The sequence below is a fragment of the Mya arenaria genome, chromosome 13 (assembly GCF_026914265.1).
Source record: "Mya arenaria isolate MELC-2E11 chromosome 13, ASM2691426v1".
Classification (NCBI taxonomy): Eukaryota; Metazoa; Mollusca; class Bivalvia; order Myida; family Myidae; genus Mya; species Mya arenaria.
The window spans coordinates 3,244,895-3,266,069 of NC_069134.1; the positions used below are offsets into that span (position 1 = coordinate 3,244,895).

Genomic DNA, 21,175 nt, shown 5'->3' on the forward strand with positions numbered 1-21,175 from the left:
AACAGCTGATTTCGTAAGTTGTGTTTACTTGTCATTTAGTGCATAGACTTTTTCTTTAAAATTGTCTCCAAACAGCTGTGTGGCAGATGCAGTTGCTTTTATAGATTGGTTTAAATTTGTGCTGTACTTGTTTGCAGTTGTCTACCATTTTGTGTCACTTCTAAGATGGTGCCAAATAGTATTTTCCGCAGCTGTTACTTGCAAGTTTTACAAATTATCAGGTCGGCTGTTTCAGTTTCTTCTATTTTCTATCGCCTGTTTTAATTAGAGGGTCTAATTTGCCATCTTTGCCAAACTGGTAGATGTAGCTGACCAAGTTGCTGCAATTGGTTGAAAAACAATACAAAACGGCACCAAGTTTATTAAGAAAACCTGTATCGATATCACCAGTACCTATGGTCTTTGTCTTACTTGTATTACTTGTAATAATTAAGCTTTCAATGTTCCCCGACTGACAGGCATCCGTGGATTCACTATTGCGTTTAAGTGTTTTGCCGCATTCTGCTTCTTCGTGTTTGTTTTTCGTTTCCAAAGTGCCTCGGATTCGCTTCCCTTAACTGTATCTTTCACATTGTTCCATCTGCTTGTTTGGAAATTGATTCCACTGATTTCGCTAAAAACAGCAATTGTTCTGTCCCTTGTATATTTTCTGAGAATTTCTCCTGTTTATAACATCTAATATATATTGCATACATTTCAACTACAAATATTATGATTAATTATGCAAATGCTGAGTATATTTTCCCGTTTGTTCTATGTTTTCTTTAAAGAAACATGAGTTGAGTTCAGTTTATTTGGAATACTACCATCTTTTGTTCTGTGCATTTTACTGTAAGTCTCACGAAATAAACATACATCTCTTTGTATGCAGAATTAATGTAATCTGATCATATATCTATAATTGTACTTGTCAAATTTTCAAATATAAGAAACTTGTTTAAATGACCTTTTTTGGGATAAAACTTTATTTTAGGTTTTATACAAGTATACGGAAAGGCCATTTAATTGAGGTCCAACACAGGTTCTGAACATTAGGGTAGTTTTATGTAATCTTGTAAGGCAACTCCAATACCAAAAAATCAACCTAAATTTATTCACGTTCAATGACACTATGTCTGTTGATTCAATACATTAACTAAAAACACAGAACAGGAAAAAAATCACCAACCAGGAACACGGAAAACAACACGAAACTCCACAAACAACACACTACATATATAATATATGAATTTAGGGGTGCTTATTAAGGATTGTTAGGTACTTCAATGGAAGGTTCAGTGTAATTTTAATTTACTGCGTGTTTAAACTAGTGTATATGCACAATCTCAAACTTATCCGGCTCGAACTGTCACGATTTCAGCTCCGATTTCCCTATTCTTATTGTAGAAACATATTCGTAGCAAGTTGTAGCAGCATCAAGTCTTTTAAAACAGTCGAGGCTGTTACCGTTTTACCAAGATCGATGTAGATTGACACAGTTGACGCTATGTATGTATTCAAGATTGGTCAAGAATCAACACGATTTTGGAATACTTTCCGGCCTTAAAACCATATAAAGCCTAGTAATAAATATATGTTTTTATTTTCTTCATCGCGTGGGAAAAATAATCATAATATGAACTAAGGCGCTGCCTCTACGGGCTTGAAGTGTTATTGCCGGACACTTTAAGTTTACTTAATGACGACTAAGTGAAACATACTAGGAGTAAAAGGTAAACGTCTTTTTGTATACAGTATGTTAATAAAACTTTTTAAATAACAAGCAGCTCTGTTGCTGTTAGCAATTTATTTCGTATATACACAACAATCTTCAATAATAGTGTATACATTATATATAATTCATTACTATATATTTTATATGAAGTTTTGAGTTATTCTTCTTAATTAACCTAAATAAAGCTACTATGCATTCGAGATCAAGTACACAAACGCATTTGAGGAATATGTTACAAACAGAAAATAAATAAAAACAAGAGCTGTCACAGAGACAGCGCACTCGACTAATCCGCCGCTTTTCGGTGTATGGACTGAAAAGTTTTGGCAAAACATGCATTGATCACTGTTATATTAGATTTCAATGCAATACATGGTGTGCTAAGATATTTACATAAGTTGAATTGGAAAATATTTGAGGTGGTACGCAAACTTTTATGTTTATTCTAAGTCGAAAAATGGGCATAATTCTGTCAAAATGCTCGATACAGTGACCTCCTGTGTACAGGTTGGGGGCATGATGGTGAACAAGCGTGCGAAGTTTCAAAGCCCGATGTCAATGGACTTTATCAAATATATGTAAGCAAATTATTTTCACTACGCAGTGAACAAATACATTTTAACTTTATTAAGTTACTTTATTATTTTAACTAAGGTGGGAGAAAAAGTATCCACCATAGCTGCTCGTGTAAGATAGGTCTGGGGTTTCTGTGGAAACTCGGTAAACCTCATACCCGCTTAACACTCAACGCTCGGGTTAGGATGAACCTATCTTACACTCTCGGTCATGTAAAATACTTATAAACTCTTGGTATGTAGAACTTAGTCATACTTACATCGAATGGTTCAGTTGTTATTGTCCATTATATATTTGTAGCACTGCCTTAAAACTCCAAAAGCATTGTGTAGTATATGTGAATGAGATAGAACAAGCTTGTGTACCTGCTTCTTTGTCCTCTGTTCAGGACATCTTATCAATTAACGTTTTGTACAATCGCTTTTTCGAATTAATATTTCTGAGAAGTCATAACATATATTTCAAAACTAGAACTTTATTGGCCAGTTTAGGCAAATTATGTTTGATTTGGTAAGTAAAAGTTTCAATTTTATTTATGAATAAATAAAAAATGACTATTTAAGTATATTAGAGCAAAGCAGTTTTTTGCTTTGATATCGTATCGATGTATTGAGGTACTTTATCGATGTATTGATTGAACTAACGTGAGCAGACAGTTTATAATCGGTGGTGAAATGAAAAAGAGAAGAACAGGGAAATGAAATGATTTTTACGATATGCTTTCGTACAATGTCGTGTTCTTCTTAGTATTCCATTTGCCCTTAAATTCTGAAACTGTATACAATCTGTACTTTCTTCTATAATGATATGTATAGTTATTGTTGTTTGACCATCTAAACTGAATTTACTATATCGTGTTTATACTCCACGTACTTTGTCGTATATGAGTTATATTGTAAGTCAAAATAAAAGATACAATAAAAAATAAGTCACGTATATAATAACAAAAAAACATTAGCCTGTATTTCTACCTAATGAGACGATAGTTGATTACTGTTTTTTAGGAGCCACCAGTCATGTAATATTTGTACGTTTTTAGCTATGAAATACACAGTTATAAACTTGTTATCAGTAATTAATATTTTTCATAAATGCATCATTTAGTGGGTACTTAAAGGTTTATCACTCAAAATTTATGTTTGTTATACATGTATGTGGATTGATTTTAAATACGAGTATCATTTTAATACGATTAGTTGAAAATATTGCTGTATTCGTATATTATGGAGCATTTAAATACATAAACGTTTCGGATATAACTAAAGATATTGATATGAAATATTCAAAGCAATGCTGAGTATATATTGTATGTACTTATTATAGATTTAAGCATTATAAACATGAACAAGAGGCCCAAAAGGGCCTATGCTCTACTGGCATGGCTTTTGTTGTCATATCAATCCAGAGCATGTATGTATGGGCAAAAGGCAACAGACATATACTTTATGTTTTGTGTTTGGGTTACCTGAAAACGTAGCACGTTCAACATCTGAGCCCAGAAAGTATTGTAAGCAGATTAGTTGCATGAACTATTTTAATATGTGCCAAGTAAAAGTCATCTGACAAAAAAATGCTTTCAAAACTGTACTCATAGTAAAAATTTCTGTAGTGTTAGAAGTTGAAAAAAGTTGGTCAAAAGGTCAAAGTCAAGGGCATCCTAGGACAACATTGATCAATTTGAACAAACATTCACAATCAATTGTGCTGAGATGGATGCACGAACACACAAAAAGATTTTCAAACCTTTCCAGATTTATGTTTACCAAACCTGTGAACCCTGGGTGTGGCCAGTAATGACACCAGGTGCATAACTTAAACATTCACAACCAATTTTGTTAAGATGAATGTGCAAACTACAGAACTTAAAGCTAAAAAATGGCCTTTGGGCTTTCAACAAGAACAAGGCAGAGTAATTCACAAAATCAGCTGCAGAAGCAAAAAGCAAATTGTCTCTCAAAATCCTAGACTTGCAAATTGTCTCCCTTAACTCTAGACTTGAATTTACATGTACATGTAAACTTGGCTAAAAATAGAATTCGCTCATGCAGACCTGGCTAAAAATAGAAAGCATTTCTTTAAAACTTTCATGGCCTATAATCTAGGCATTTATGGACGGATCTGGCTGGTTTTCGAAAGGAACCGAGCTCTAATGGATATCTATATACTGTACAAGTTTCATCGAGATACAATCAAAACTGTAGAAGACTGTATCGTGTTCACAAGCAATTGTTTACAGACGCACGACCGCACGGACGCACGACCGCACTGACGCACGGACGCACGGATGCACATACTACGTACACATTACCATCGCATAAGCTCTTCTTGCCTTTGGCCAGTAGAGCTAAAAATGTGAAACATTTTGAAAATAATAAAGTAATTTCTTACCTTAAATATAGATCGTTTTAGGATATATCTTGTTAAATAAAATGTGGTTACAACATTATGCATGCAGTTGTACGTCATGTTTGACATACACGTTACATTTGGTAATTTGTATATGTTATGGCCATGGGTCATTTTTGCTACACATGTATACTTTTTCAAAAATAAAAAAAAATCTTTATTTTGCTCTTTTCTTTATTTATCTCGGTTTTGTTATAACAAAATAATATTTAACACGTCTTAACAAAAACATCCATAACCTAAATTGTATAGGTTATGTAGGTTACATCTACACGTTTTTAATTAAAACGTGATAAATATGACTTAGATGGAGCACGTGCTAAATTATGTTGTATGTAAAGAACACATCGACTTTCATTAAGAAAAAGGCCTGTTTGTTAATTCTTCCAATATAGATTAAACTATCACTCCGCACTGCTGCTAGTACCCGGTGCCTATTATTTGCTTTCACTGAAAGAGTGTGTTTGAAACCACAGTATTGTTTACCTGCTGGACTGGTCACACTTAATTGAACTAAAAGGAACAATGAATGTCTAAAACAAAATATATATGGCGTAAATGGAGTGATTAAGATAGTGATAAATTCAAAATATTATAGATTAACAGAAAAAAAAGATATTTGTGTGAATTTGACGCTAGCAAGTAATAAACATGAGCATATGGTTGAGGAAATAAAAACAATAAATGTGTTGCCATGAATGACGTGAATACAAAAATAAGATAATTGGAAGTTGCGACTAAAATCTTTTATAATAACGGCCACCTTTGACATAAGGGCAGTTTTGTGTAATCTGGTAAGGTAAACACAATAATTGTTTAAAAATCTGGCTCTTACTTTCCCAACTTCAGCTCCATTTTCCCTCGACTTATCTTAGAAAATACGTAGCAAATCGTAGTAGCAACTTGACAGTTCAAAATTTTCGGAGCTCTTCCCGTTTCGCCAAGATCACCCAGGATTCACGCAGATGCCGTTAACAACGGGTTCACGATAGGCCAAGAACCATCACGATTTTCAAATCAAATCGTGGACAACCTCTTTGCCTTAAGGCAATTTAAAGTCATAAATATTTTGACTGCTTTGATGTTTTTTCATCGAATGGGGAAAAAACATATGATAAAGATCTCAGATTTCTTTCCAACATTGATATCATCAAAGACAAAAAGCAACTAAATATGTCAATGTGCTGAAATTGTTTCTTATTAAAATTTCGACGTACTATTAATCGTGTTATGTTGTCGAGTCAAATGCCAAAATACTGATTAAGTATGTATCTGGTAAATTAATATAATTCGGTACCTTTTTGAAAATGTATTGCTTCCTAATTATTAAGCATCAAATAGAAATTAAACTATAGAAAAAGTTTTTGCAGTTTGTTAGTTTGTTTTTATTAATACTGAAATCGGATGTGATACTACTTTTCTCTTATTAATCACTTTGTGATCAACTTAACTAAATAGCGGTGTAATTGATACGGTTTGTTATACCTCTGGTATTGTATAATATTTTATTTTCTCCCGGGTGAAATGTTTTGCCCAGACTTTGTTAAACGTTTAAAAAAATCTGGAAGTATTGTTTACATTGCGCCACAAGGTTACCAGTTTTGCAACCTTTATTCTATTTATATGATAGAAATCGAGTGAACGTATCTATGAAATATACACCAGAGCGAAGCGAGGTCTTTTATTTAAAGAATGAAATACAATGCAAGTTTCATATAATTTAGTTTTCCGCAAATAAAAACAACAGCTTTGTTTGCGGTTTACTAAGCTATATGATAATTGCATTGTATTCGAGTATTAAATTCATTGATTCCTTAACTTAAAGATAAAAACCCAAACTCGTGCGCTTTAGTTCACGTGAACAAATTAAGAAATCAAAGCAAGAAAGTACTGCAGAGATTGTTGGCAAAATGACATTGTATTTTGTCATGCTGGTTTGAAATGAATAAACAAATATTCCCATGATGTGGAGAATTATTTCAACTCAGATGAAATGCCAGGGTATTATACATTGCATCTTTAAATAGGTATGGGTTTGCAGTCAAGTTAAAAGTGGCTATAATTCTTACGAACGCACAAGAACAACTTTCTATTTTTGCAAATATGGAAATGGAAGTAAAACAAGTTCTGTGAACTGGAGTTTTCCAAGCCGTTTACAGTGCATTATAATTACTTCAGCCACCGGGCGGGTTAGGAAATGTTTCTTATTGTTTATGCTCAAAAAGTTATAACCAAGTAAGGTAAGGAGTTGATTCAAAGATAAGAAGAATTAAATAGTGGGTCAGTCAATTTTAGTCAAATTTTGAAAAAGATTAAATATTCAGGAGGTACTGAAACGATCAGGCTCATAATGTAGTAATATTCGAGATAGTATGCCCATACACACTTTACCAAGTTAAGGGTATGAAGTAAACTGGTAACGCAAGAGAGCGGACAATATTTAAGTGAAAAACTACAGAAACAAACTCAGTAGCCAAAAGTTTAAACATAAACCCCGTTTAATGCCACAGGGTAAACGCTAAAGAAATAGAACACAAAAACACAAAATCACAAAGAAGAAACATGGAACAACATGGAACAACAGCACAAAACTCCACAAACAACAAAGTGCATATATACTATGTAAAAAAGGTATTAATCACATGCTTACACTTGTTTTTCGTGTAATATACCCATTACGAATATTTTTATCTTACACATGTGTAAGATAACCTATCAGACATTTCTATTGGCCAGACTAATCACAAGCAACCTAGATATCCCTCCGCATTGTTTGTAAACAAAATGGTTTAAATGCTAACAAATACTTACCGTAATAATGAAGCTGTAAGACTTCCGGGAGAGAAATGGCTAACGAATCATAGTGCCAGAAAGCTTCTTGCAAAAAAACTTTCTGATAACAATGTTCCGCCAACCAGATAATGCAGATTACTAGTCACAGAAATATCCAGTCAGTCAACAAATACAGCCACAATAGTGACAAACACCACAAGAACATTTCAAACATTTCCATCTTGACCAACACAAGCAATATGCAACCAATGCCATTTGCTTGCCAATTTAATCAGCTGTCGGTTACCGAAAACACAAATACGAATTCCGCAGCACAGACATCTCATTACACATCCCATGGCGGCTAGAACATCATGCTCTCTGGAATCATTCCTGGTGGAAATTAACTTTTTCAACATCAACATCCATGCAGTACAGAGTAAGGCTTCGCCGTTATCATCTGCATGTTGTGAAACACCATGTACACCAAGAAAACGCTGCAAAATCATCGTAGAAAGCGACAGCGAATAACTTTTAAATCCGTGCACACAGTAAAACTTGATAGACCGATGTAGGTCACATAAACCGCGTAAATGCATTTACTCTGAGTGTGACGTCATCAAATTGTGTACTTATTGGGGTTTTTTGCTTAAAACCGTTCGTTATTCATGTTGTTGGATATTTTACTACACATTTTTATATTTGTGACTTGTTAAGCGCTTTATCAGATTTTAAAACTTGATAACTGCTAGTTACTTTTGTCATATTAATTTGGAACTATTTATATGGCGCATCGTTGACATTCTACTCTGAGTACTTTGGCTGTCAAACAATCGGTTCAGAAAGTGGAACTTAATTGGTAATAAGCACCGTTTTAAGCATGAGATAAAACAGATCTGACACTCGTTGTCATTTAATTAAAGAATTTTATTAACCTCGTCCATGAAAGTTGTTAGTAAGCTCGCCAGAGGCTCGCTTACTAACAAATTTCATGAACTCGTTTAATAAAATCTTGTATTAAATGACAACTCGTGTCAGATCCTATATGTTTATCAAGAAGTGTTAGCTACCGCCTTGGAACGTAAATTTACTGGGGGTTTAAATCAGTTTAAGTGCACAAACCTCACTCTTATCACAACAATCCTTAAGGTAAAAACGTAAAAGGAAAAACAAATTGTATTTATCATGTAATGTAAATGCTAATAGATTCTGCTGATATTATCAGAAACAGTAGCGTTCAAAAGCATGGTTTTTTCCATGATAAGGTCAATCCCTACCCATAGGTAACCCAAAAAAACTCTGCCCAGCCACTATTCTGACAAAATCAGCACATTCCACTGTGTAAGAATGTTACTATGTTGGTATATGTTATACATCCCTATAATACAATAATGTATGAACTTAAGCCGCACCAACTTTTTTCACATACTCTATTGTAAATTATAAACATTAAAGAGTTTTCAGGTTATTCTGTGTTCCGGTTATTCCACCGACCCCTTTCACCACACGTTTTTCTTGTTGGTAAACTCAAACCGGAAGTTTCTTAACTGAAATTTCAGCGATTTGATTGGCTGGCGGCTTATCGTGTGAGCCTTTTTAATTGTTGGGTTACGTACAGTTCCTACATCATATAATTTATAGTGTTATATGTGAAGAATTGTCATTGACTTTTCTGGTTGGTTTGTCAATTTATTAAAAGTCAGATTATTTTAATAAAAATACATCCTCCGATACGCGTTTCCTGAGATTTGGTGAATCGAGTCCTAAGGTTCGTAAAACAATATTTAAAAACCCTGTAGCCTACGAGTTTTAGGACGAGTTATCAAAAACCCATTAAACGTCCCCAACGGTGTGTTAAAATGGAATCTTGATGTTTCCTTTTTTCTTATATCAGTTTATACGATTGTTTGTTTATAAAGTGTTTTTATTAAATCACGTGACTCTCCATGATACATCATTGAGACAATTTTCAACACGCGACGTTAATAATAATAAAAACACCATATGATAGTGAACTAGGAACGTCTCCATCTAAAGAACGGTAATTAATTATTTAAAAATTAAAATCATCACGTTTTAAGGTGAATTGGCTAGAGCTTGGAATTAAAATGTTAAAAATATCACATTTTATTGGTATTTTAGACACTGATGACAAATGTCACATACGTATTTGATATGTATTGAAACCTCTACGCAGTCTTTAAAACTTTTACTTGCATTGTTTTATTTGTTCCAAACTGAGTATCACGAAAACTTTGATGAACAGTATGGTTTTGCGATATGGTCTTTATTAAAAGTATCAGTCCAATAACCTCAAATGACTAATTATGTTGTGGTTTGGGATCACATCGTTTCACTCTTCGTTACGCACACTCAAGAGAGTGATTTGGAGTTCATCCATCCATGTATTAAAAGACCAGAGAGTGAGGAATGTTCCGGATAAATATCTCGGTGGCTAGGGAATTTCGGGTACGAAATGTAAAATAAATGACACGTGTGGAATGAAGCGTCCAAAATAATTGGGTACGAAAGGTTCATGTTACGAAACCAGCAAGTTGTGCCTACGAACCATATTATATCTGTCCAAGTTTTTCATGCCAAAAATCAACCTCAAATCATTGCCATTATATTATTGCGAATGTGCAAGTGGTTTTCATTAATTTGTCAACAATACTGCTCATGAATAGTCATCGTCAAACCAGTCTCTGACCTTGACATTAGCTGCAATAACATCGTACATTCTCACCTTAGCACAGTATCACACTAAGGAAATTAACCACCACAAGAATTTTGTAAAAAAGGTTTAATAAAACTGAAGCCTACCATCGCCCAAATGGTTCAGAAATGTCACCTCCCATCATCATCATCAAACAAAAAGCTATTATAGAGTGTATGGGTACTTAACATGACACAGTCCAATTAAAGGTAAACTCTATATACCTAGTTTAGTTGCAATATGTCAACCGTAACTAAACCTATTCAGTACCAACCACATTTCTATTTTTAATGATAGTGACCTTGACCTTAAGCGGGCCCCAAACGCAGTCCCATGAAAGGTCTGAATAAACTAATCCTATATCACAAAGTTGGTCACCATTTGTCAAACCTAACTTACAATTATTCTATACCTTAGGTGAGTTTGACACCGCCCTCATGCCGCCCCCCACACATACAGAGAGATAGACGCCGAGGCCGAGGCGAGTAGTACAACCTTCTTGTTCTTCGAACTACAGAAAGAAGTCCAGTAGTATAAGCTTAAACATAAAACGCTTTCAATAACACAGGGTAAAATTCAGAAACATAGAAAACAACACGCACATCGACAAACAACAAAAAAACATATAAAATGTATAAAATTAGGGGTGTTTTAAAGGATTGTTAAGGTACCGCCGTGGAACGGTCAGCACAATGTAATTCCTAACAGCATCATCGCCTGGTCCATGTTGATGGCACAGACGGTGTAGGGGCGGTATAGTGGGGTGAGCGTAGAAGTTGATGTGTTGTTCTATTGTAAGCCAAGCTATTGTTGTTTTACATTGTTTAAATTTACATAAGTCCAATACACTCATGATACGGTTTATTTTACATATAAATGTTTGTAACTTTTCAACAAAACTTGTGCTATGTATTAAATAATCATGATCTTGGTCTTACTACTGTTAATTTGTGTCAATGACATGTCGGTCAGTGTCTTCTGGACCCCGATAACCATCGTGACTTGTCGGTCAGTATGTTCTTTGCCCCAATAACTGATAATGTGTCGGTCTACATCCCTTAGATCCTTGTCTTTCATACTTATGAAGACTAGACAGTCGAAATACTTTGTCCAACATATGACTTGTCGGTGAATATCGTTTTGACCCTTAAACCTTCAGTCAATAACCGTTTTAACCCAATACCTCTGATGACTTGTCGGTAATTGTTCCTTTGACTGCCTTACCTATGGTGACTTGTTGGTCAACAACCCTTTTATCACAATAGATGTACCCATATCATATGAATGTTCGGTGAAAATCTCTTTGACTCACATACTTACAATATCATATTAACCTGCATATTCCCGATGACTTCTTCGTCTATATCCCCTTGAGCCATAACTGATAATTGAAAAAAAGACTTGTCGGTTAATATACCCTTGACCCAAATACCTGTGATGACTTGTCGGTCAATGTCATCTTGGCCCCCAAACATGTCTCTACAACTTCCATACCTGTGCTGTCGGTCTTGTCTTGCCCGTATAAAAGTTGGCAGATATTTGTGTATCTTTGCTGATTTCAATACTAAATGCATGTTCAGAACTGTTTACAGTAAATTTACTTTTGTTTGAATGATTTTCACAATTCTTTAATACCATATTATCATATATGACAAACATACATAATTATATCGCCATATATGTATGATATGCATTAAAAAATCGGTATAATAAAACATGTACAGTTCAATTGCTCCGTTCATGGCCGTGTACACATTTGGAACCGAATGTTTTGACTATGAGTAGCAAATCTGAAATCAGACTCTGATCTTTGGACATCAAAAGGCATTTACGGGTTGCCTTGACATGCATTGCGAGTGTGCTTTTTTTGCTTTGGTATTGTGTAGACCCGGCGAAGTAACTTTATTACTGTTTTACTGATTGAGTTAGCAAATTAAGTTAACGAATGTTTAATCAGTTGAGTGATATAAGATTTTAAGCACTAAAAATGGCTGGAAATTATTTAAATATTTAAATGAAAACCTACAGAAACAAGCTCAGTAGCCAAAAGTTTAAACATAACCCCGTTTAATGGCACAGGATAAACGCCAAAGATATCTAGAACACAAAAATCAAAAATCACAAACATTAGGCAACATTCGGGGGATGACTTGCCGGTCCTTCTTATGTCATATGACACTCAGTGATGTTCAATATTTCTTAAATATAAGTCAACGAGCTTATGAAACATGTAATTAAGAGAGCGAGTTTGAGAACTTGGTGAGTTTACTAACATAGTATATGTTTATCACATTTTGACAATAAAAATAGCAAAGATCGACATACCTGTTTCACCTGCTCAAAATATTGAGCCGTATACCTGAAAGCAATGCGTATACTCGCACTACATTCATTGCAAACCTGTAGTACCCATAATAGTATAAACCACAGACAACTCCTGATCGTTTCAGTTCTGTTAAAAAGTAGAATGTATAATAACATGATATCCAATACGAATAGCAACAAGAACACTAAACTAAACTTTATGAATGTTCATGACGTCTTTCCAGATTCAAACAATAATATTTACACCTCAACTGCCATTCCTTAAATAAACTGCCTTTCGGCAATTGCGGTTATCATTCGATGAACGCAACATCTTCGGATATGTTCCGATCGAAATTCATCGCATAACAATATACATGAAAATTGTTCATCTTGTTATTGTTTCTATTGTCTCAACAAGTCCCGTAAAGTAAGTCAACATTTTAGAAAGTGTTAATTTATGATATGTTAAACGTATTGTTGTCATAAGTGTTTTAATTTTACGTTTAAAAATGATTTCAAGTGGTTGATCTTTTTTCCGCGTTAGTGTGACGTCATTTGATAAAATGTTTCCGGCTACAATCGGTTTGTTCCATTTACAGAATGTGTAAGAAAGGATTACTGAAAGGTTTACTAAATGAAATGAAGTATTGTATTGACAACACAATTAAGGATGATGACAAGGCCACAAGATTTTATACTGGTCTGCCAACCTTTGCTGTCTTCATGTAGTTATATAGGTAATGGATGAGTCAATCAAGGGAGAGCATGACAACATTTAATAATCACTCAAACCATGAATGATCACCCTTTTTTGGTGTGACTGCTTATGAATCTACTATACAAATGTTGAAAATAATTATTTAACATTGTTATATTTAAATTACAAATGTTTTTGGTGAATATTGGCTTGCATGCTTGATGTTTTGCTAACATGGGAGTACCAAGCATAACACTGGCATTTACAATTGACAAGTTTAGCCATTTCATTTTATACAAATGTTATAAAATAGTTTATATATTTCCCTTTCAGCTTCCACCTACCTAAGGCCCAAAATAAGTGTTGGACTCTTGGTTCAGGACATTGCAGATAGATTTTCCACATCGATTTTAACTTGTTTTAGACTGTACAGAAATATTCATCCACCGATCTTCTAGTCATATTAATCAGAACTTAACCTTTTCAAATTATAAGTATCATAACACTATGACATTTCTTATTTGCAAAACACCTTAAGGTGTGATCTCATTTGTTTCTGAAGTATGTTGGAGGGGTAGAATTTCTGACCGGCAAATTGTAATAGACAGTGGTATACTTGATTTATTAGAAGCAGGTGACAATGTCGTGGCAGATAAAGCTTTTACTATTGGTGACTTATTAAATGAGAGAAAATATACATTAAATATACCTCCTTTCAAAACCACATCTCAATTTAGCGTTCAAGAAGTGTTTGAAACAAATGCAATTGCACAATTCATGTTGAAAGAAAGATAAGACGTGTAAAAACTTTCCATTTGTTTGATGGTGTGTTAACTTTATCGCTTGCACCAATACCCTCAAAATGTTTCCATGTAGCATGTTGGTTAACAAATTTAGATGTTCCAATTGTTGATAATTACTAAATAAACTAACAAAAATACTTAAAGTGACACACTTATTCGAAATCAATAGATACACATGTATATCACAGACGCGTTTTGAGTGATAAACCTTGAACTGCTTCCAAAATAATGCATTTATGGAAAATATTAATAACTGATAATAAGATTCTTGCCGTGTATTTAAAGCTGAACACCTACATTATTAAATGATTGGTGAGTGCTTAAAGATTTACTGTGATCTAGTCTATCGTCTCATAAGGTTGGAATACGTGCTTTATGCACCGTTAACTTTTGATATGTTTTTTTTTAAATGGGGTTTTCCTGAAGAAGATAAACTAACAAACGTAAAACTAAACTATATGAGCTTTAATGATTTTTTTTTAAATGAATACCTACGTAGCCACAAATCCCACAATTAAAACAGCATATTGCTTATACTTTTTATCTGTACCTAAATCATTTGCAATTTTCGATACGGTCATTAAAGTTAAGTAAGTTTAAAACGATGATGCATTCATATTTTTTTTGCTTCAAACCGCTTAAAATGTTTTACTATGTGTTTGATTCAACTGTTATGTGTATATGTATGTTTCTGAGTATTTAATGATAACTGCAGCTGAGGAAACTCTTAATCTTTATAATGCTAAATTATAATGCATTTCTTAAACACACATTTATAAAAGTAAATTAGGTCATCACTTTAAGTTTTTACACGTGAAAAGCGGCATACGTGTAAATATTTCATCTTAAACTATACTTAACCAGTAATAACCTTTTTGTTGTTAATCTTTATTACGCTACATAACACTGAGGCATAATTGCAAACATGTCTCATTTTTACAACAAAATGCAATTTTTCGGACCAATTGGGAAAAGTAATTAATATTTTTATTCTTACTTTTATCTTGTTTCATGATAAGAAGAATGCAGGCTTGAAATATAAAGAAATGACAAATCGCTGTTTTTGTAGGAACCGAGCAACCGAATAAAGAGTTAACGAGTTCGTACTTTAAAACTTTCCCGGTGTCAGACATATCAACACCGGGAATAACTTTCTACTTTACATCTGCAGGATATATAATGCATAACTATAATCCGTAAGTTTGGTGTCCGAATGCGCCATGTAACATTAAAATATTGAAGCTTTTGTTATCCTACCCTATGAATTATAATAAATTGCAATTGTTGCATATCATCTGCTACCTGGTTCCAAAATACTACAGTGAGTTGTTTCTGGTAACACTAGCAGCAGTGCAGTCAATGTGAATATGTCTCTCTACCTGTAAATCGTCTTAAGTCTCTGTCTGTGAATTAACTCGAATAAATGATTGTGTGTATTCTTATAAGGTTTATGTTTAAACTTCTTGCTACTGAGCTTATTTTTGTAGTTTTTTACATAAGAATTTATAAGAATTCGGAATCATAAAACAATTCGTTGCTGTTGTTTTTAGATTATAGTGCAATTTCAAACGAACTGTTACTCATGGCGCATTTAATTTTAGATTAATGAAGTCTCTTATCGTCTTATCCGTCTACAAACGTTAAAGTAATGGTTAAAGATACAAATACCAACAAGAAGAAAATACCGACCACTTGTATCTTAATTCAATGCTCGTATTGATGTTGCAAGAAGTTGTATTGAACTGGAATTCTTAGGAGCATGATTTTGTTTGAAATCGAAAAGGAACATTTGTTTACATGCACCTCTCTTAAGTATATTTTGATGTGATACGTCGCAGTTGGGTAATATTAAAGGTGCACTCATACTCTCAAGTCAGCAGTATTAATAAATACAATTGTTTTTGTTTACCGAAAGGGATGAATAAGTATTAAAAACAAAAGCTTTTTATGACGGACACCGTGTTTAATTTGTAAGAATGGTGCAGAAAAAAACGGTATTTCTACCTTATGAGACTATCGTTGATATCCGTAAATATTTTAGGATCTACAAGTCATGGTTACAATATTGTAATCAGTAATTGATATTTTCGATAAATACATTATTAATAAGTAGTAGTTAAAGATTAACCACGCAAAAGTTTTTTTGTAATTTTGATTATAAATTATTTTAATACGAGTATCACTTAACGGTTGGTATAATTGAGTATACTAAATCAACTAGATATGTTATACAGTTTTGAGATTATACCATTTTCTATTTTTGTTTTCTGAAAGCTTGAACGTACACGACCCATTTAGGTTACACTAAACTATAATTTATTCATATTAAAGATATTTAAGTGCCATTAGAAAACATGTGTTTGTAACATATCAAACACTATAAGCAATTAATCTTGCAAATGATTCGTGCACATCTATATCTTCAAGGTATGCAATAGTGATAATGATTGTACAACCAGGTTCTCACTTAAACAGGCTGATTTTTTCGGCTTATACAATGGTTTGTGTTCCTGTAAGAAAGGTTGCCAGTATAGTGGATAGGGAATATTTCTTAAATTAACACTAGATATTTGAGTGCAGACGTTTTGAATGATTGCCTTTTGATTCTTACATTTGTTTGAACGATGAGAGCAAAGAACAGTTTTTGTTTAGGAATAAAAAAGCGTCAATAAATAGAAAAAGTTTGAGCAGTCAAAACATGTACTAAATGTAGTGTATTCAGATGCTAGTGACATTGGTAGGGTACGAGGTAAGTTCTGTAGAAGTGTAGATGGGGTTTCGCAAGGAGTCTAGTCAAATGAAAAGAGTATAGAATCGTTAACATGGCTGGAGTTACTTGCAGTGTACATAGAGTTGCTGTCGTTGGTACATATTGCAAGGCAACTAAAGGTTAAACGGTATACTGATAATCAAGGTGTAAGATCAATTAGTTTTTGTTTCAAATCAACATGCTTATATAATGTGTACATAAAATTTAAATGAGAATGCGTTATACTGTTTAACAGCATCCGGTTTAAGTCTGCAAATGCGGTTTATTTGCAAACTTATTTTTTTATTATTTCAGATAGTATCTTCAAAACTGGCAAATAGCTAGTTTACACGGTAAACATGAAACAGTTTTAATAAAATTCCGAAAAGAAAATGTGTAAGGAGTAAAACCATTTTAATTCCAAAATTGATTTCTCCCGTTGGCTACCAATTGGACTTTAGGTCCCCCGCGGGGTTTTTGGCAAACTCCAATTGGAAAATTTTCCAAATGAGCACAAATTGGGGAAAAAATCATTATTTTGAAAAAAATCAAATGTTTGAATTTGAAACAGAAAATAACTTTATACTTTTGGTTTTAGTACTAGATAAAGAAATATTAAAATCTAAAAAAAATCCGAACTTTTGATTTTGTGAAAATGGCTCTCTAATTGGGGAAATTTCCATTTTTCCAACAGTCAAGATCTATTGATAAAAGCCACCAATTGGAGATTTCAGAAGTAGGGGACCACAGAAGTTGGAGATAACAGCAGTTGGAGATTTCAACAGTATAACAGCTGCTGGGGGAATAAAGTTGGGATATATACATGTCTTCATATTATTTCTAATTAATTGTATATTAGATGTAGATTATTCAAGTAAATAACAATAAGCTGAAAAGCCAGATAATACACGATCGGCATTTTTAACTTGTGTGCAATCCAACGCAGTTTTATTATGAGCAACTGCGTCAGGTGTGTAGTTTTGTTATCCAATGTCTTAAAACAGTTTAACCAAATGCATATTTCACTTCAAATTCTAAACAATCAAACTGTTTGCTTAGTTTTGCAATTTTTATAAATACTTACTGGTGTGCTTGGTTTTAATACTGAATTTTAATCGACTGAGGTTAGAGAACACAGAATGTATTTTTTTAGACATCACGGTCAATGATAACCCTTGAAAGTGTAAGCACTTACTTCAAACAGGGTCCTTTGTAAAACAAAGGACCGATACACGGGTACAACCTGGCAAAAAAACCCATGTCATTTTTGAGAGGTCATCCATGAGAGAGTACCCCTGGTGGTGATCGAACCCACATTGTCTTGAGTTACAAGCGGATACCTACACCGCTAAACCACTCTCACCCTTAAAGTACCGAGCGCTAGGCAAGGGATCGAGCTACATGTACCTCCTTTTTAGGTATTACGGCATGACGCGGTCATGGATTGAACCCACAACCACGAATTCCGTAGGCGAATGCCTTAACCACTAGGCTATGGTAACGGTAATCCAACCAAGCATGTACGTACATTAAAAAGCGTATATTTCTAAACATACATGTACATACATTAATCGGCGTTAATGCATGTTCTCAATAGCAGGTTGAGGGGAAGGGTAGTATTCAGCGCGCTCCCCGTCTCCCAAAGTCCCTTCGAATCATCCATATATACGTTCTAAGTCAATATCGGAAACAAATACAATAAATTAAACTAAAAATGCACTATTTCGGACTATTGTAAATTGAAATTGTAAAGAAATAAGGGGGAGTACTCCCCCCACCCAGCCAACATTTTAAACAATTAAAATTATTCTGTTCTGAGGGAGGGGCGAATGTGGAAAAAATGAGCCCCTAAGTTACACGTACCCCCTCTTTAGTTCATTCCTGGATCTGCCCCTTGTATTTGTTATAAGATTGTTGTTTCATAATTACCTAGTTCCTTTAAAAAATAAGGCGTTTTATGACATATAAATAAACAGATACATGTAAAGTTTAAACTTTCTCTGTATACAACGTTCTCGTACTCCAGAGCGATGATGCTATGCATAAACTTTATTATTGTCCGACCTCTGACGAATTAAAATGACAACGTTTTAAATATTATGATATTCAACTGAGTATCTGCCAAAAACTTTTCCGTTTAAAGAGATTCTCTCATGTTTTGACACCAAATATAATTTTCCTCTTAATCATCTGAAAACAAAAATTATATAATAATTATTTTACTCTTTGCAATTGATACTGAATTTGCAGATAAAATAGTAACCAGGTTGATTTTGTATACTATAAACTTACTCTGGCTTTGATTATGAATATCAAAAACTAGGTGTGTTTATAAAGGATTGTTAGTTACCGCATTGGAACGGTCAGCAAACTTCATGAATTACGTTGGAGTGTTTCAGAGAGAATCATTTGTAATAACGTTGATGATTTTTTAAAGTAATCATTGTTTTTAAACACAGTAATCATTTCCAGAATGAGAGGACAAGGAAGTCCACACAGTTTATATATATTAGCAATTTGATTTTTAAAAATACCACTGGAAAACATTTTTAACAATATCTAGTTTTTAAATCAAGTTAAAGACGGCCCGGAAGAACTTTTCTGTTTCAGTTAAGTAAACATTAAATTATTTACTCTAGAAGAGAAATCGTTAACTTCGATTCGCTCCTCTATATCAGGTATGCAAATATAAATGCAACTCTGTAAGTTGTACTTTTGATCCTTTTGATGTCACTTCATAACAGCTTACCTGTTTATCGATCGTTGCGTTTATCCGTATATATGATATCTGGTCCTACGAGTTCATACGAAGATTGCCGATGCGCCAATGTATTTGTTTGCTCCATAGTGATCTGATTTAACTTCCGTGGTATGACAACGCGTGAAGAGCGTTGGTAAGTTATTTTTGCTTTTGCTTATTTTTGGCACAAACATATGTTTTACGCATTTTATACGTTTGTATTATATATATATATAAGATATAAAACAAAATAGTTCAACTCACGACATTTAACCTTGCCATAAATATAACTTTATACACAACAAGGAAGTATGTTACTTATAACATCTGTTGAATTCTATGCATGCTACAATGTAATTTGACGTAAATAATAATACATTAATGGCAACCATGATATATTATGATGATTTTAAACTACTTAAGGGAAATGTGCAGCGTTTTATCCCTCCATTTGTTTTTTTTTAAACTTAAATATTTACATTCACACTTCATTCCTTAACGATGGATGTTGTTTATCAATTGCACTTTATTTCTGTAATAAGTGCAATGGCATTTCCCATCGATACCGCGTGCCTTTGTTCGATACTTCTGTCCTGTCATTGGGCGCAATAATACCAAGGGGCGGGGCATATTTACAACGGAACTATTTTTTTCAATGAAATCGTAGTAAAATTTTTGCCAATATTGGCAACATTGCAAAACTGTCATCTGCAGTAAAGCAGTTAAAACAAAATAAGCAACGATAATTTGATTGATTTTAATGTAGATAATTTCATGATGGATGGAACAGTTGAAGAAACGTTTATGTTTAAAGAGGCTGTTAAATTTCACGAAAATGCAAAAACAGTTTGTTTAAAGTAACCGCTATAACGGGTGCTTGTATGACGTCATGAGTGATGTCATTGAAAAAGTTTTACATTAAGCTCGATTCGGGACGCAACATAACTCGGCAGCTGCCGATATCCTGACCTTGAGTCAGGAATCTTTGCGAAATGTTGATCAATTGATGATTGTGCACCTTCGGTGTTGTTTGCCGCTTCACACCAAATTAAGTTTTTCAATGTAAATCTATATATAATTTATTGTAAATACATTTATTCTTTACATATGTATATATATATTGTAAATTATTATTGTCGTATAGTTATTTAAATAAATATCACATTCGTACTTGTCTTAAAGTTACCATTATCACATTCTTAATTGTCGTATATTTATGTATATTCTCAGATAAACAAAGATGGTCGGTGGGCACTGTGTCCAGCACTTTTGCCTGGTAATGACCGATCATTGAAATGAGATAACATTATGATTAAATGGGCACTAATGTCAGGGAAACTACAAAATTCTGCGGACTAATTTGCAGTAGCAAGAACCACAAGGGGGGCAATTCAATTCAACCCTTTTTTCAAAGTCCCCAAAACTGGTAACGAAATGGAGGGATTTTAGGGTGTTCCATTTACGCCATTTTAAGCTGTTAAAGCATAAGTTTGAAGCAAATGACGTATGGTTAAAGTGGATACTTTGATCTTGTGGTGCACGGTATTCTCAAATAAAATGTGTAAGAATTACTGGAAAATTATTGTTTGGAAAATTTTAGATTTTGTTAAAAACAGGTCCCGTACCAATGCAAAATATAAAACGAGTATAGTTTCATACCCATTCTTTTAAGAATTGCAAATAAAAACCACATTA

The 21,175-nt window shown here is 33.6% G+C and overlaps 1 protein-coding gene across 1 annotated transcript in view; it reads left to right on the forward strand.

Annotated features, from left to right (window-relative positions):
- The window catches only part of LOC128213789 (T-cell-specific guanine nucleotide triphosphate-binding protein 2-like), a 70,114-nt gene that overhangs the window by 34,798 nt on the left and 14,141 nt on the right, over positions 1 to 21,175 (forward strand). The window contains exon 7 of the mRNA XM_052919845.1: positions 19,628 to 19,634. Within this exon, the coding sequence (XP_052775805.1) occupies positions 19,628 to 19,634 (7 nt within the window). The remainder of the gene's footprint in view (positions 1 to 19,627; positions 19,635 to 21,175) is intronic.